The sequence below is a fragment of the Pristiophorus japonicus genome, chromosome 4 (genome assembly GCF_044704955.1).
Source record: "Pristiophorus japonicus isolate sPriJap1 chromosome 4, sPriJap1.hap1, whole genome shotgun sequence".
Taxonomy (NCBI): domain Eukaryota; kingdom Metazoa; phylum Chordata; class Chondrichthyes; family Pristiophoridae; genus Pristiophorus; species Pristiophorus japonicus.
The window spans coordinates 246,945,516-246,961,454 of record NC_091980.1 but is presented as its reverse complement, the minus strand read 5'-3'; the positions used below and the strand labels follow the sequence as shown (position 1 = coordinate 246,961,454).

The following is a 15,939-nucleotide window of genomic DNA, read 5'->3' as shown; positions in this document are numbered from 1 at the left end:
CCATTTTTTGGGGGCGGAATCATCAGAATGGGCGAAATCAACGCCCTTAATATCACCCAGCGTTACTTTCCACACGGAATTAATACCGCGATTCAATAATATCGCCTGTCCATTTTTTTTCATCGTAAAGAGCACATTTAGCGAAACTAACGCCCAGGAGATCGCCCACTGTTATTTTCATCACCTCGCACACATCACCCACAATATCGCTCGCCCCAAAAAAGCACCCAGAAAAAATGTTCTGAATTAAAGCCAGCAGTGTGGCTGCCATTTTTTTTAAATCGCAGGTCGCTTCATTCAAAAGGTTGCTTCAACTTCGGGGGAGTTTGCATTGACTTTGGAGTTCTTCTCAGGTGAAGTGACTATCTCAACAGATATATTTTCAGACTCTGGACTATTGAGGGTTTACTCTAGGTGTATTTTAGTGAGGAAATTATTGCTTCTGATCAATCACTATTATACTTTCATTGCAATGGGGCCAGTCATTTCTCAGCCTGCACCGATTAATACGCAGATGCTGCAGAGTGCAGATGGCTCAATGTGTGATGCACATCATTATGTCACTAATTTAAGACGTGCAACAATGAGGAGGAGGGTCAGACCATACACACCCCACACATACAGGGAAAAGGAGTCTTACCGCGATGTCTCCGACCACACTCTCCTTCGGAGACTGCGCTTCCACAAGATGCTGATCAATGAAATATGTGAGCTCATCAGCTCACATATGCAGCCTGCCATTAGGACATCAGTGTCAGTCAAGGTCAAGGTTACTGTGGCACTGTCTTTCTATGCGTCCGGTTCCTTTCAGGCCTCCGTGGTCGAGATTTGCCCTCTGTCTCACCATGCAATCCATTGCTGCATTAGACAGGTCACGGAAGCCCTGTACACGAGAAGGATGGACTTTATCAGCTTCCCCATGACTACGGAGGCTCAGACTGACAGGGCTGGAGCATTCTATCCCATTGCTAAGATCCCCAGGGTGCAGGGAGCATTAGAGTGCACTTACATTGCCATGTGGCCAACTTCTCGGGACCCAGAGCGTTTTCATAACAGAAAAGGATTTCACTCCTGTGGTGGCTACATAGCTGCAAGACTCTTATGTGAGGAGCTGATATCTGAACGATTTGCCTGAAAGAACGTTGATGTGAGTGACAACGCTGACATACTGCTGTGTGTTTGTGCAGCTCAGACATCAATGGTGCCCATCACTTTGGTGCCAGTTAAAGTTTACGTTGATTGAAGTTAAGTTTTATTTAACCCTTTTGTGTTAAGGAATCACCAGTGTGTAACGGTCCAGCTATCTGAGACAATGCGCAATAAGGTTATGTTCAATAAAATCTTTTTTATACTAACATTGATCTGAAATCATAAGTATCACAGGCAATAACACCCAACCCCCGCCCACACCCCACTTTTTCCACCACTGACATCAATCAAATGTTCAACATGTCCAGCAACACTCAATACAAAGGCAAAGCAGGAGCGTGGTCCCCTCCCCCCATACATTACAACAAATTGCATACACCCAGATGGAGATATAACACAGCCATCACCTGCAGACATACACCTCCCTTTCCTTCCCCCCTCGCTCCATGGCACCTAGCTGAGGAGCTCCTCAGGCGGTGCCTCATGGGGGGGGGGGGGGGGGGGATAAAGGCAGAGGCGGTGGTTGCACGGGCCATCATCATAGGCAGTCCATCGGAATCGAGGAAGACTTGCTTCCACTCTTAGAATGAGTCCTTAGGTGGCTGAACAGTCCAATATGAGAGCCACATTCCCTGCCACTGGTGGGAAAGATTGTCGTTGAGGGAAGGGGTGGGTGGGACAGGTTTGCCGCGCGTTCTTTCCGCTGCCTGCGCTTGTTTTCTGCATGCACTTGGCGATGCAACTCAAGGTGCTCAGCGCCCTCCCGGATGCACTTCCTCCACTCAGGGCGGTCTTTGGCCAGGGACTCCCAGGTGTCAGTGGGAATGCCGCACTTTATCAAGGAGCCTTTGAGGGTGTCCTTGTAACATTTCCTCTACACCCTTGGCTCATTTGCCATGAAGGAGTTCCAAGTAGAGCGCTTGCTTTGGGAGTCTCATGTCTGGCATGCGGACAATGTGTCCTGCCCAGCGGAGCTGATCAAGTGTGGTCAGTGCTTCAATGCTGGGGATGTTGGCCTGGTCGAGGATGATAATGTTGGTGCGTCTGTCCTCCCAGGGGATTTGTAGGATCTTGCAGAGGCATCTTTGATGGTATTTCTCCAGTGACTTGGGGTGTCCACCATACATGGTCCATGCCTCTGAGCCATACAGGAGGGCGGGTTTCATGACAGCCCAGTAGACCACGAGCTTGAGGGCCTGGTCTTCGAAGACACTTTTCCTCAGGCGGCCGAAGGCTGCGGTGGCACACTGGAGATGGTGTTGAATCTCCTCATCAATGTCTGCTTTTGTTGATGAGAGGCTCTTGAGGTATGGGAAATGATCCACGTTGTCCAGGGCCGCGTGGTGGAACTTGTTGACTGGGAGGCAGTGCTGTGCAGCGAGGACAGGCTAGTGGAGGATCTTTGCCTTACGGATGTTTAGCATAAGGCCCATGCTTTCGTACGCCTCAGTAAATACGTCGACTATGTCCTGGAGTTCAGCCTCTGAACGTGTGCAAACGCAGGCATCATCCGCGTACTGTAGCTCGACGACAGAGGTTGGGATGGTCTTGGACCTGGCCTGGAGGCGATGAAGGTTAAACAGCTTCCCACTGGTTCTGTAGTTTATTTCCACTCTACCTGAGAGCATGTTGACTGTGAGGTGGAGCATGGCAGCAAGGAAGATTGAGAAGAGAGTTCGAGTGATGACGCCAGTCCTGTTTGACCCTGGTCCGGACGTGGGTTGGGTCTGTAATGGATCCGTTGGCAAGGATCATGGCCTGCATTTCTTCGTGGAGCAGGTGAAGGATGTTGAGGAACTTTTGGGGGCATCTGAAACGGAGGAGGACGCTCCATAGACCCTCGCGGTTGACAGTGTCAAAGGCCTTTGTAGGGTTGAAGAAGGCCATGTATAAGGGCTGGCACCGCTCTCTGCATTTTTCCTGCAGCTGTCGCGCTGCACAGATCATGTCTGTTATGCCCCGTAGGGGATAAAATCCGTACTATGACTCCAGGTAGAGCTCCTCGGCCATGGGGAGAAGACAGGGAGTGCAGAGGAGGCAACATTCTCTGATGCAGAAGCAGGATCTTGGTCCTTGCTCTCATCTGTCGTTCGCAGTGATGGTGTGGAACCTAGGGGTGGAGTGCTGAGTTCTGGACTACTGGGAGGCCTGTGCCAGCAGTGTTCCTAGCTATCGCATCCAGGGCCTCCGCCATCCGCAGAATGTACTCCGTCATGGTGGTCAGCTGTCAGGATATGCCCCCCGATGCTTCGATGAGCTGGTCATCAATGTCTACAGTCCTCCTGGACAACTGTACCATCTCTCATGTGGCGCTCATGGAACAGACCTGCCGCATCCACGAGGCCTCTGTGGAGTCGGCGCCGTCCTGGGGACACATTGGGTGCCCTGTGGCGAGGTGCTTGGGGCTGGTAACTCCAGAGTGGAGGCGGGAATGTCCGGAGGACCACTAAATGGCCTTAGGGTGGAATGGCTTCTGGAGCATGGAGATGCAGGTTCCTCGAAGTCCGCGCTCTCATCCGTGGAGAACGGAGCCAGCGGATTGACGGGCGAGAATCGGAGCTCCTCAGCACCAGATGTAGGATTGTCCGGAGAGTCGGGTCCCGCGCCCCCACCTTCTGGCCTCTGGTTTTGCGTGGGGCCACACTGCTGGCTGAGCTGCAAAACACAAATGAGGTTATTAAAGGAGAAGGGGGTGCTGGGTCACAAGGTGAGTCCAGCGCTACATACTGCATATGCATGACAAAAGCACCACCACTCTCAAAATCTTCACAGGCATCACATTTCATGACCAACACATTTGCATTGCAATGATTTTCATTCGGCCAGCATTATTTTTAGGACAATTTTAGAAATCATCTATCATATATGAGTGGGTGTAGCATCTATTGACTTGACATCACGCAATGGTATAAGCTTTACTCACGTGACGTCACTTCAGGGTCTGCAGATGCTTCCGTGGCTGTCTGGGGGTGCTTCCCCACGAGTGCGAGCACTCGTTCCTCCATCTCAGTGAAGTCGCCGGGGACTGGTGGCCCCCCCACCCGTTCGCCTCTGCACGGACCTCATCGTCGATGGCTTCTTCTGTAAAAGATGACATCACGCAATGATCTCATGCCATGTCGTCCTATCATTGCTAGGTACTGTCACAGAGACTGATACAACACGTAACCGACAGATGTAATCATGCTTATTATGATAATTATCATTCTTTACCTAAAGACGTGCAGCGTGACCGCAGGCTTTGAGTAAAACATTCCCGGTAAAAGTAAAAGACCTCACATCTGCTAGTCACTTATGACTGTTACAAATCAAATTATATAAATACTTAAGTACATGTAAATCAATATAATACTTACTCTTGCGGATCCCACAAGGTCGTTCCATTGTTTGTGGCATTGGTTGCCCTCAAGCACCCCGTTGGTCGCCGACGAGACCACCTCTGCTATCTCGGTCCATATCTTCTGGTAGGCCTTTGGGGTGGGCTTCCCACGCCCTCTCTGTCAAATCGCCCCAGCGTAACTCGACCTCCTGCAGGAGAGAGGCATTTGCCTCGTCCGAGAACCTCCTGGCTCTTTTGCGCCCTCCAATGTGCTCCTCTCCCACCTCACTGCTCTCTCCAGCGTCAGTATCCACAGCGTGCTATGATGCCTCCTTCCATTATAGGCCAAATTCGGGCAAATATGTGGCTGGTAACAGCTAATTTTTGTTTCCCTAGTTGTAGTAAAGCTCAAGTCTCCCTCCTTCCTCCCAAAGCAGCCACACCACACCCACACACGCTTTCAGTCCCTCTGAGCTCCCTCTCTCTCTGTCTCCTCTTCTGCACATGTCATGACCTCCTGAATCGAGCGTTGCCATGCCATTGCTAAGGACGGCGACACTTTGCGGCAGAAGGCATGCGAGATTTAACGCTACCGCCCATTTCATATTGCTCATGGTAACGGCCATTTTAAAAACTGGAGACTAAGTTCTTTGAGAATGGGCGAGAAGCCGGCAATCCATTTTTATCACCCACGCCGGAAATAACGCCCATTTTTGGAGGATATGCACAAAAGTGGAAAATCTAGCCCCAGATGTTTTCTGACATTAGCTCGATACTTTATATTCACAAACATGTCGAATAGTGCATGTCAATCCTCTTCCAGTCCCCCCCAACTTAAGGTAATGAAATATTGACACTTTTCTAATATTTGGTTCTACAACCGCTGTGCATCCTTGAGTGGACATTATTCTTCATTGAGCTTTGATGATACATATTGCCACACTAACTAGCTACATTGTGTGTCACGAGTGAACTTGATCCTAACCTGACTAAATATAACACATGCACACTTCCATAAGATGTCTTTGGATAGCAGTCAGGAATGAAAGCTGGCTGGCTTTTTTTCCCCTTCTCAAACCTAGGGCTGATGAGCCCCAGCTAGGTTGATTAGCCTAATACGTGCCAGGGATTGGAATTTAGGATCTTTCTGTTCTGTATGGCTCAATCACTCATTGAATACATTTGCTGAACCTTCAGAGGAACACAGTGGGGCTTATAAAAGCCTCAGTAAATATTTTACCAAAGCTCAACTTTCAAAGTTCTACCTTGAATGTATTTAAATATATCCTCCTGCCTACCAACATTTAAGTGTGGAAATTCGATCTTCTGTTGCCCCTCTTAGCACCCCAGAGGGGCGGCAGTGGCAGCAGAAAGCACTAGTGCCTGGTTGGCCAGCTTCCAGAGGACAATTGGTGCCGGTATCGATGGGGCGTGGAACATTACCGCCCGAAAGTGGCGCGCCGGTGTGCAACGTCCCTGGTTGCAACACCGGCTCGATTTTTGGTTGCCACCTGGCCCTTAGCGCTCCACAGCACACCCTGGTGGGAACGCCTGTGGAAGCAGGCATTCCACGCTGTAGCGGCCGCAGTGAGTTAAGTAATGATTTGGGTTTTTTTAAGTTTTTTTTTTTGCGATTTATGTTATGGTGGCATGAGCTATGTATTGGGAATGTTTTTGGTGTTTTTTTCCCAGTTTTTTTCCCCCAGGCCTCTGTTATGGCGCTCCCAAGGCCAGTTGCTTAGCTCGGGATTTTCCCTTGCTCAGCTGGCCTCACACCCTAAAAAGAGTCGTGCAACTCCGGGTCCAGCTAATGAATTTTGCGGCAGCAAACGCAAACCATTTGCCGGCGCAAAATTTACCGCTCCACCCGGGACACCATCCCAACTGAGGTGCAAGTGAATTTCTCCCCCTTAGAGTCAACAGACTAAAGTGCTAATCTTACCTCCTTCACCTTGTTCAAGATTATTTTAACTGGACCATTTAAGGATGGCACTGGGTACCCCAGTGTCACCAGAATAGAAATTGGCACCACAAATACCCCCTTAATTTGAAGATGGCACTAAAATAAAAGAAGCATGAAGTAAAACTATGGGCTCAATTTTCCCCAATGCAGTTTTTTTGGCGTATTGCCAGAGTTACGCCCATTTATTTTTGACCCCTACTACTCAAAAAAAAAAGTAGCAAGTTTCCCCATTTTATTTTTTTGAAATTAGCACTGTGTAGCCTGTCCTTTTAGCTTCAGGGGGTGGAGCCTAATGTCTGCGCTGAAAAAACGATCCCCCCCACCCACCCCCGCAACCCCTCTTCTGCGCATGTTCAAAAAAAAAAGGATGTTTTTGATGTGATTGCTATGGGCGCTCATGCCCAGCATAGCTCCTGGTCTGCATTCGGCCATTTTTAAAGAGCCAGTTGTGTGTGAGAACTTTAATTCTCAGTGGAAAAATCAGAGCTGCAATGCGGCTCAAGGACCAAGAATTTCTTGCAGGATGAAGTGGGGGCACTAGTTACTGTAATTGAGGCTAGATGGCACGAGCTGGACACCAGCAGAGGTCACACAAATGTTTCACCAAAAGAAATGACGAAACGCTATAACCAATGGTGACCACCCCGAGGTCTGGAAGTCAGTGCAAAAAGAAGTGGCAAGATCTTGGTCAAGAAGTTAGGGTAAGTAAGCTTTTCATTTATTCACTGGAATTGCAATTGTGTATGTAACCATCTGTATATCTCCCACCCAGCAGAAAGACACCCGCTTTAAAAAAAAAGTTATATGTTCATCTTTGCAGAGGAAGGTGGCACACAACAAAAGGGAAAGAACTTGAACAGGAGGAGGCCCGGCAAATCTACACCCACTGACACCCTTGGAAGAGAGGGTCGCTGCTTTGATGGGTCCTGTCTGGAAAAAAGCAACCACCACTGCACAAGCTGTGCTCACACTTGAGGGAGAGGGTATGTCCTGCAAATTCCATATTCTGGCTTTCCTAAATGTTAAGTACTGTGCAGGCTAGCCATGCTTCGGTTCATGGGAATGTCTCCCTGAGCTATGCTTCGGTTGATGCAATGTGCTATCATTCATGTGGTCCTTCAAATCAGCCTGCTGTGTGAGCCTACTCATGCCACCCACTCTACCCCTTCCTCTGCTGCTAACCAGTTGTCTGTTCTGTTATGTTTGCAGAACTTGAGGCCAACCCTGACGATGCAGAAGATGATTCAGATGCGGATGAGCCTGAAGAGGAGAACATCTTTCAATCTCACCTTCCAGACCAAGAGCGTGAGGGAGAGGTGATGGTTGAAGCCCACACTGTTGTACTCACTTTGGAGGAGATGCAGGTGCTGCCCATTGATGTGCCAGCCCCTTTCCTGAGTGGTACAAGTGTTGCTGGGACATTCTATGGTTTCCCACAGTCCGAGGCTGGGGATTCAAGTAGGGTGCAGCGAGGCACACCATGAACCCCACCGTCAAAGGCTGTGGGTCCCAGTGGGATGCAGCGAGGCACGCCCAGGGCCCCACCTTCTTGGGATGCAGCAAGGCACACCCAGGGCCCCACCATCCGAGGCTGCAGGTCCCAGTGGGATGCAGCAAGGCACACCCAGGGTGAGGAGCGCTCTCCTGAGGCGCACCATCTAACAGATGTGGTTCAGATGATGGCAATGAGTGCGGAGAGCAGTGACCTTACGCGAACATTCCTGGACGACATCAGTGGATTGGGAGATGAGGTGTCGGGAGAAGTAACAATTCTCTCACGAGAAATGGGAACACTGTCCGGGAACATGAGGGAGGGAATGTCTCAGGCAGCAGATACAATGTCGGTGCACATGAGGGAGGGAATGTCGCAGGTAGCTGATACGTTGTCGGCGAACATGAGGGAGGGAATGTTGTAAGTAGTTGAGACACTGTCAGGGTGCATGAGGGAGGAAATGTCGGAGTTAGCTGCTGCAATAAGGGAACACGCCCAGACCCCGCACCCATTAACGGAATCAACTGCCACTCCCACTCCAATCCCCAGACTAGCCTCTGAAGAGGCCCAAGCTGGGTCCACATTAACGGCTGCCTCCTGCCCTCCCCGCCCACCACACCCCCCATCAAGAAGTGCGCATTATCCAAGATGTTTGAAAGAATAAGTTTGGTACCAACCCCAGAAATGCTGTGCCACCACCTGCGGGCAGGGGTGGAGTCAACAAGACCAAGTGCAGCAGGTGGTCTTTGAATAAGGTGGAGGAGAGATGGGCGTAGCCTTTCTTTACTGTTATTGTTATTATTGTTGTAACTGTTCTCAACTTAAAAGTTTTTTGTAAGTTATGTAAATTTACAAGTTTAAAAGTTTTTAAGTGATCGTAGCTGAAAACTTTAAAGTTTGATATCAGAATATTTTTATTAAATTGAAGTACAAACAAGTGTTAAACTTTTGAATAAAATTTATTTTAAATTATAACTGAATCATTTCCATTATTTGTTCTATTAATACAACACAACACAACATTACGGAACAGGTCCAAAGGGTAAACATGGTCCATTTGGAATAGTTGCCACTGAGCCTTCAGGCAGCAAAGCGTTCATGGACGAGCTGCTGACGCAAGGCTCGAGCAATCGTTAAAGGGGCACGATGATCCGCCCTCGTGCTCCAGGTTGAGGTAGTTGCATGGCTTCCTCGCCCTCGTTCTCCTTTTCATCATCTGCATCTTCCTCATCATCATCAGCCACTCTCACCTCAGGTGGGTCTTCTACTACCAGCTGCTAATGTCTCATGATGGCTAAGTTATGCAGCAGGCATCAGACAACAGTGAACTGACCACAAAATCTCGGGAGTATTGCAAGTTGCCTCCGGAATAGTCCAGGCATCGGAAATGCTGTTCCAAGATGTGAATGATCCTCTCTATTCTGCGCGTCGCAATATGTAACATGTTGTATTCCCAGTCAGCTTCCATCTGGGTTACGCATAGGGGCATCATGAGCCAGGTGGTGAGGCCGTACCCTTTGTCTCCCAGTAGCCAGCTCTGCCCTTCTGGTTGCTGCTGAAAAATGGCAAATATAGCGAGCTCGCATAGGATGAATGCATCATGGGTGCTCCCAGGATAACTTGCATCAATTGACATGATGTGATGTATGTCATCACACACGAGCTGCACATTAATGGAGTGGAAGCCTTTTCTGTTCCTGTACATCTCGGAATCCTCCAAAGCTCGTAAAGCGATGTGGGTACAATCAATGCAGCCCTGTACCTTTGGGAAGTCAGCAATCCTGCAGAAGCCCACAGCCCTTTCACACATTGCCTGGGCGGTCATGGGGAACTTTGTTGTCATTCCTCCGGGCATATAGTGTAGCAGTCATTTGCCAAATGCAGATATGTGTTGCATGTTGAGAAATGGCATACACATCCCCAGTCGTGGCCTGGAATGATCCAGATGCATAGAATGAAAATGTAGCTGTAACCTTCACTTCAAATGACAAAGCAGTCCTCCTGATGCTTCTCGGTTGCAGGTCTGCTTTTACTAACTCACAGATCTTGGTTACAATTTCTTTGCGGAAACACAGCCTTCTCACACAGTCTGCATCACTCGGGTGCAGGTACGAACGCCTGTCTCGATATACTCGATGTGGGTAAGGCCTCCTGCCCATCATCCTGTGTGTTCTGAGGTTCCTCATGCGATGACGTCGAATCAATTGTCTCCTCTGCAGCACCATCATGCAGAAGGCTTGCCCGCGGTAAGATATTGTCAGTATTGCCCGCATGATTTGTCATCATAGGCAGTCCCTCGAAATCTAGGAAGACTTGCTTCCACTCCTAAAGTGAATTCTTTGGTGGCTGAACAGTCCAACACGAGAGCCACAGACCCTGTCACAGGTGGGACAGATATTCTTCGGGGGAAGGGGGGGTGGCACTGGTTTACCACACGTTCCTTCCGCTGCCTGCGCCTGATCTCCATGCTCGCAGCGTTGAGATTCAAAGAGTCAGTGGTGATGTCGCACTTCACCAGGGAGGCTTTGAGCGTGTCCTTGTACTGTTTCTGCTGCCCACCTTTGGCTCGTTTGCCATGAAGGAGCTCCACATGTAGCAGTTGTTTAGGGAGTCTCGTGTCTGGCATGCGAACTAAGTGGCCTGCCCAATGAAGCTGATCTAGCATGATCAATGCTGGGGATGTTAGCCTGGGCAAGGACACTGTTGGTGCGTCTGCTCTCCCAAGGGATTTGCAGAATCTTGCGGAGACATCGTTGGTGATATATCTCCAGTGACTTGATGTGTCTTCTATAAGTCGTCCATGCCTCTGACCCATATAGGAGGGTGGGAATTACTACAGCCCTGTAGACCATGAGCTTGGTGGTAGGTTTGAGGGCTTGGTCTTCGAACACTCTTTTCCTCAGGCGGCCGAAGGCTGCACTGGCGCACTGGAGGCGATGTTAAATCTTCGCATCAATGTCTGCCTTTGTTGACTAGAGGCTCCCGAGGTATGGGAAGTGGTCCACATTGTCGAGTACCGTGCCGTGAATCTTGATGACTGGGGGCCAGTGCTGTGCGGCGAGGACAGGTTGGTGTAGGACCTTTGTCTTACGGATGTTAAGCGTAAGGCCCATGCTTTCATATGCCTCGGTGAATACATTGACTATATCCTGGAGTTCAGTCTCCGAATGTGGGCAGACGCAGGCGTCGTCCGCGTACTGCAGTTCAACGACAGAGATTTGGGTGGTCTTGGACCTGGTCTGGAGGTAGCATAGGTTAAACAGCTTCCCACTGGTTCTGTAGTTTAGTTCCACTCTGGTGGGGAACTTGTTGACAGTGAGCTGGAGCATGGCAGCGAGGAAGATTGAAAAGAGGGTTGGAGCGATGACGCAGCCCTGTTTGACCCCGGTTCGGACGTGGAATGGATCCGCTGGTAAGGATCACGGCCTGCATGCCGTCGTGGAGCAGGCGAAGGATGTTGACAAACTTTTGGGGGCACCTAAAACGGAGGAGGACACTACATAAGCCCTGACGGTCGACAGTGTCAAAGGCCTTTGTAAGGTCGAAAAAGGCCATGTATAAGGGCTGCCGCTGTTCCCTGCATTTTTCTTGCAGTTGTGGTGCTGCAAAGATCATGTCCGTTGTTCCCCGTAAATCCGCACTGTGACTCCGGGAGGAGCTCCTCGGCCACCGGGAGAAGACGGTTGAGGGAGGACTCTAGCGACAACCTTCCCAGTGGTTAATAGCAGGGAGATTCCCCTGTAGATGTCACAGTTGGATTTGTTCCCCTTTTTAAAAATGGACACGATCACTGCATCTCTGAGATCCCCCGGCACGCGCTCCTCCCTCCAAATGAGAGAGATGAGGCCATGTATCCGCGCCAACAGCGCCTCTCCGCCATATTTTAGCGCCTCAGCAGGAATTCCATCCGCACCCGTAGCCTTTTTGTTCTTGAGCTGTTTTATGGCTTTGCCTACTTCTTGCAGCGTTGGAGTTTCACTGAGGTGGTGGCGGGTTGCATGCTGCGGGATGGCGTTGAGAACATTGTACTGTACAAGATTAAATTGTACCTTTGCAAGAGGCTCAAAACGGCAGGCAGGACAAGCTTCTTTGTTGCCTCTCTCCCCAAGGTCAACGCCCTAGTATGGACCACACCCAGGTCTGAGCATGTGCAATAGGCTTGCTTCGATCGGGAAACACAAGCACCCCACCCGCTCGGGCTTCAGTTGATGCTGTTTGCTGCATAATGTAAGGCTTCTTATGCCTTCAGTTCAGCTTCCACCACCCCATCCCCTCCCCCGGGCTTATTTTGAAGCCAAGACCCAAGCCCCTGTGTCCTGGCGAGAGACCGATTCTGCCGGCCGACGCTCTGACCCTCGAGTCCGGTTTGGAAACTTTCGGTGGTGGCGTGGCACTTTTCTTAATAGCTTCCTGATGCATATATATGTGTTCTTGACTCCCTCCAAAACTTTGCCTAAAAACAATGGCACCTTTCTGTGCCGATTTTTTGATATGCGCTGGTTTTTCTTAAGTGCCCAGATGGTTTTTTGGGAGTGGTCACATCCACCGTCCTAGGAGAAATGTAAGTTGGCCAAACTTGCATAAATGTGAAAAACTGGCGCAGACAGGAGGTTATGCCCCTAAGGCGCAAAAAAACCTAACCTATAAAAATCATAACTAACTGAATTACACTGGCACACAATCTTTGGGGAAACTTGGATTTTTTAATTTAGGCCAAAAAAAAGCGGCGTGTACCAAAAAAATGGCACAAATCACTGGGGAAAATTGAGTCCAATATCGAGCTCTCATTGTCATGATTGATCATACAGTTTACTCCTACGGTGCCCACTGGTTGCGAAATGCTTCAAGTATACTGGCGGACACTGCATGGTTCCTCTCCAGGACTTACCCAGACACTGACCAGACTGCGGAAGAGAGACAGGCATCCAGAGCGACCCCTCCCCTCCCACGGATTCCATGCATCCCAGGCCTGTGGGGTGGCTGTTTTGGTCAGGCTTCATCATTTTCATGTTGACACTGGAAAATTAATTGTCTTTTTTTCCCCCCTTGTGGTTAAAGGAAAATAAGCTCAGAAAAGAGCAGATTGCAAAAGCAGAGAAGAGGAAGCAAAAACTTCAAGAAGAAGAAGCTAAAAGACAAAAAGGAGAGAATGGACAAGTTGGTAAGTCGCATTGGAGATTTTTATTTTACTCAATTTAAAGAGTAACTTTTTATATTGTACTTTTAAATCACCTTTTAGCATTACTTTCTTGTATTGATTGTGTTTACTTTATGAAAGTTTGCATAAGGACAGAGGATGTATCGTGGAATTGTTTATCAGTTAATATAAACTATACCAATATAAAAATGGTGATCCAGTTTAACATCATGATGAATGGCTGATATAAGTCTTAATGCAGTGTTGCTCCATCATGTCAAGTTTATTGCTGGTTTTGTTTTGAGTCAAAGATGCTTACGTCTGATCTGAAATTTGTGATATCATTTTTAATATTGGAGAACCTCTGGTAAATTGTGACTGCTTTGTTTTATAGTTCATAAATCACAAATAAAGCAAGAGGAGGAATGCATTATTGATGCTCTTCTGTCAGACATAAGAAAAGGTTTTCAATTGAAGAAGATTGCCAGGAGCAGGTGCAATACTCTGTCTGCTCCAAAATGTTCTATTACTGAAACTACTACTGAAACATGTAGGGGGAAAGTATCACTGGGTAAGAGCACATTGACTGCATGTACAGGCTTCAAACTGTAAGCTTCACTTGCTTTTATCGAAAATAGCAATATTCCCAAAAGGAGAGAATCTGACCAGATTCTATTTTACTGGTACCTGCAGGTAGTATTTACCTAATTCATTTTCCCTACACCTGGTATTTTTACTTCTTTCATTAGGTGAATAAAATTGCAGCCTTGTATCATCATAAAGGTTTTTAGAGGTTAATTCAACACTGCTTGATGCTTAATATGCAAGGTGCACGTGCTTTCAAATTGCTCGCTGAAATAGGCAGGTGTGTGCATATATAATAATTAAAAATAAATATAGGCTTTGTGGAAGCTTGAATTTGCCTATCTTTACAAATCTGTCAAAGCAGTATAAAAATGCATTATGACCTTAAATCTTTAGATATATTTTCCTTACTCCACGACCTTCTATTTTAAAGAATGGTTGAATTATGGGCCTTTTCATTTATTTAGAAGCAGTGTCCAATGGAATTTGGTGGGGGTTTTTTTTGTCATTCTTTGAGATATAAAGTGAAAATGACAGAATTTGCCATGAACTATTGGCCTGGGTACTTGTCTTATTCCACGATTAAAAATTATGATTGAGATTATTTGTTATAATGGCAAGTTTATTTTTGTGAGATTTTCTTTGCTTGCACTGGAATTGCTAGCTTATTTTATGTTTTTGTTTTAAAAATGAATACAGAGTAGGCTAAAGCTGAAAAACTTTAAACACCATGCAGTATTCAAAATGGTGCTCAGAAGTAGGGTAATGAGTAACTCCGGGTGCAAAAACTCTAATCTGACCCAGGACAAAATGGCTCAGGAAACGGATACATATAAGGTGTGTGTGTGTGTGTGTCATTTTCAGTTTCTTGTGTGAAATATATGCACCAGGAATCCCTATGATATGTTTACACTAAACAAGTTCAGTTTGGCTTGGTTTCCCTACATCTTGACACAACTCATGCCTGCAATCACCAATTTTACCATATTGGGTGAAACATTTGCTCATCCCTGCCCACAATCTCATTTCCAAGTAAGATGTATTACCCTCCTATTAGTTTTAATTCTTAATTTAGCAAAAATAAATCTTGTTAAAGTTTAGCTTTTAAGTTTGAATTTGATCTTTTCTACATGTTTTGTGTAGTTTTGATGCATGTGAGCTATCTGGTATGTTTAGATGAAATTTTTGCACAGATTTTGCCTTTCCAGCAACCTGCTATATATGAGGTCCTCTATCATCATCTACCATTGTGTTTCATACCATGTAGTGATTATGGCTTTCTTTCTAATGAAATAAAACTTAGGAAATGCTTTATCCATAGCTCCTCAAGGACTGTCTTTCTGAGAGGCTCCAGCATACTTAAATAAATTTGCATGCATTGATGAGTGTTGTGGTGGTAATTGCTTTTATTTTAAATGGGGGTGGGGTGGGCAGATGTTGAACATTTGAACTATTTAAAGTACCTCTATCAACTATGGGGCAAGTTTTCACTTTCATTGATGCATAATACTTTATTCATATGTGTTTTTACAGACCAAAGTGCCCCTGCTGCAGAAGACAAAGAAAAAGCAATGGATTCTCAATGTACAACTATATCAAAAATGACAGATGATATTTCTGTTCCCATGCCAAAAGCAGTCACCCAGCAACCACCTGCTGAACAGTTGCCTGCTCAAGAAGAACTAGTGCAGAATACTACACACCAGTCGTCTGCTGAACACATATCTAGCCCTGAAATAAATGCATCAGGACATAAGGATGTGATTGACAAACATCCTGAACTGTCCACAAGAGAAGTAAATAAAGAAACTGCTTGCAAAGAAAGCCCCAAATCTAACTCTGAAATGCTATTTGCAAAAGAACATGAACATTTGAAACAAAGTCATGGTGAAGATAATGTCACTACAGTGGACAGAGAGGAAGAAAATCTCTCTCTTAACAGTAATGTAGATGGGAATTTATCTAAAGCTGATAATGAAATAAACTCCCCAAATAAAGTTAATATCAAGCATGTTGGCCCTACACCTGGTGTGCCTGACATGGTCACTGAAATGACAGTATCACAAAATCTGGAACAAACCATTCCTGAAACAAATGTTTCACATCCTAAACCAAAGCTCGATCACTCTGGCCATGCGTCACCTGCCATAAGCTCAACAGCTCATTCTATTAAATCTACAGCACGTACATCTTCAACACCATCTGGCAGGAACTCAATTGGTGGGAAAAGTAAGAAAACCAAAGGTAATTGTTTTCAGATTCTTCCAAGCACTCACTCCATCCGAGACATACCA

General features: G+C 47.0%; 1 protein-coding gene across 3 annotated transcripts in view; it reads left to right on the top strand.

The window, feature by feature from the left end:
* Positions 1–15,939, top strand: part of inf2 (inverted formin 2) — a 101,129-nt gene that overhangs the window by 80,090 nt on the left and 5,100 nt on the right. For 2 of the 3 annotated variants that reach the window (XM_070877514.1, XM_070877513.1), the window contains exons 19-21: positions 12,982–13,084; positions 13,455–13,631; positions 15,179–15,889. In XM_070877514.1, coding sequence (XP_070733615.1) covers positions 12,982–13,084; positions 13,455–13,631; positions 15,179–15,889 — 991 coding nt within the window. Of the gene's footprint in view, positions 1–12,981; positions 13,085–13,454; positions 13,632–14,344; positions 14,483–15,178; positions 15,890–15,939 lie in introns of those variants that run through there. The other variant, XR_011592949.1, reaches the window with a different exon arrangement.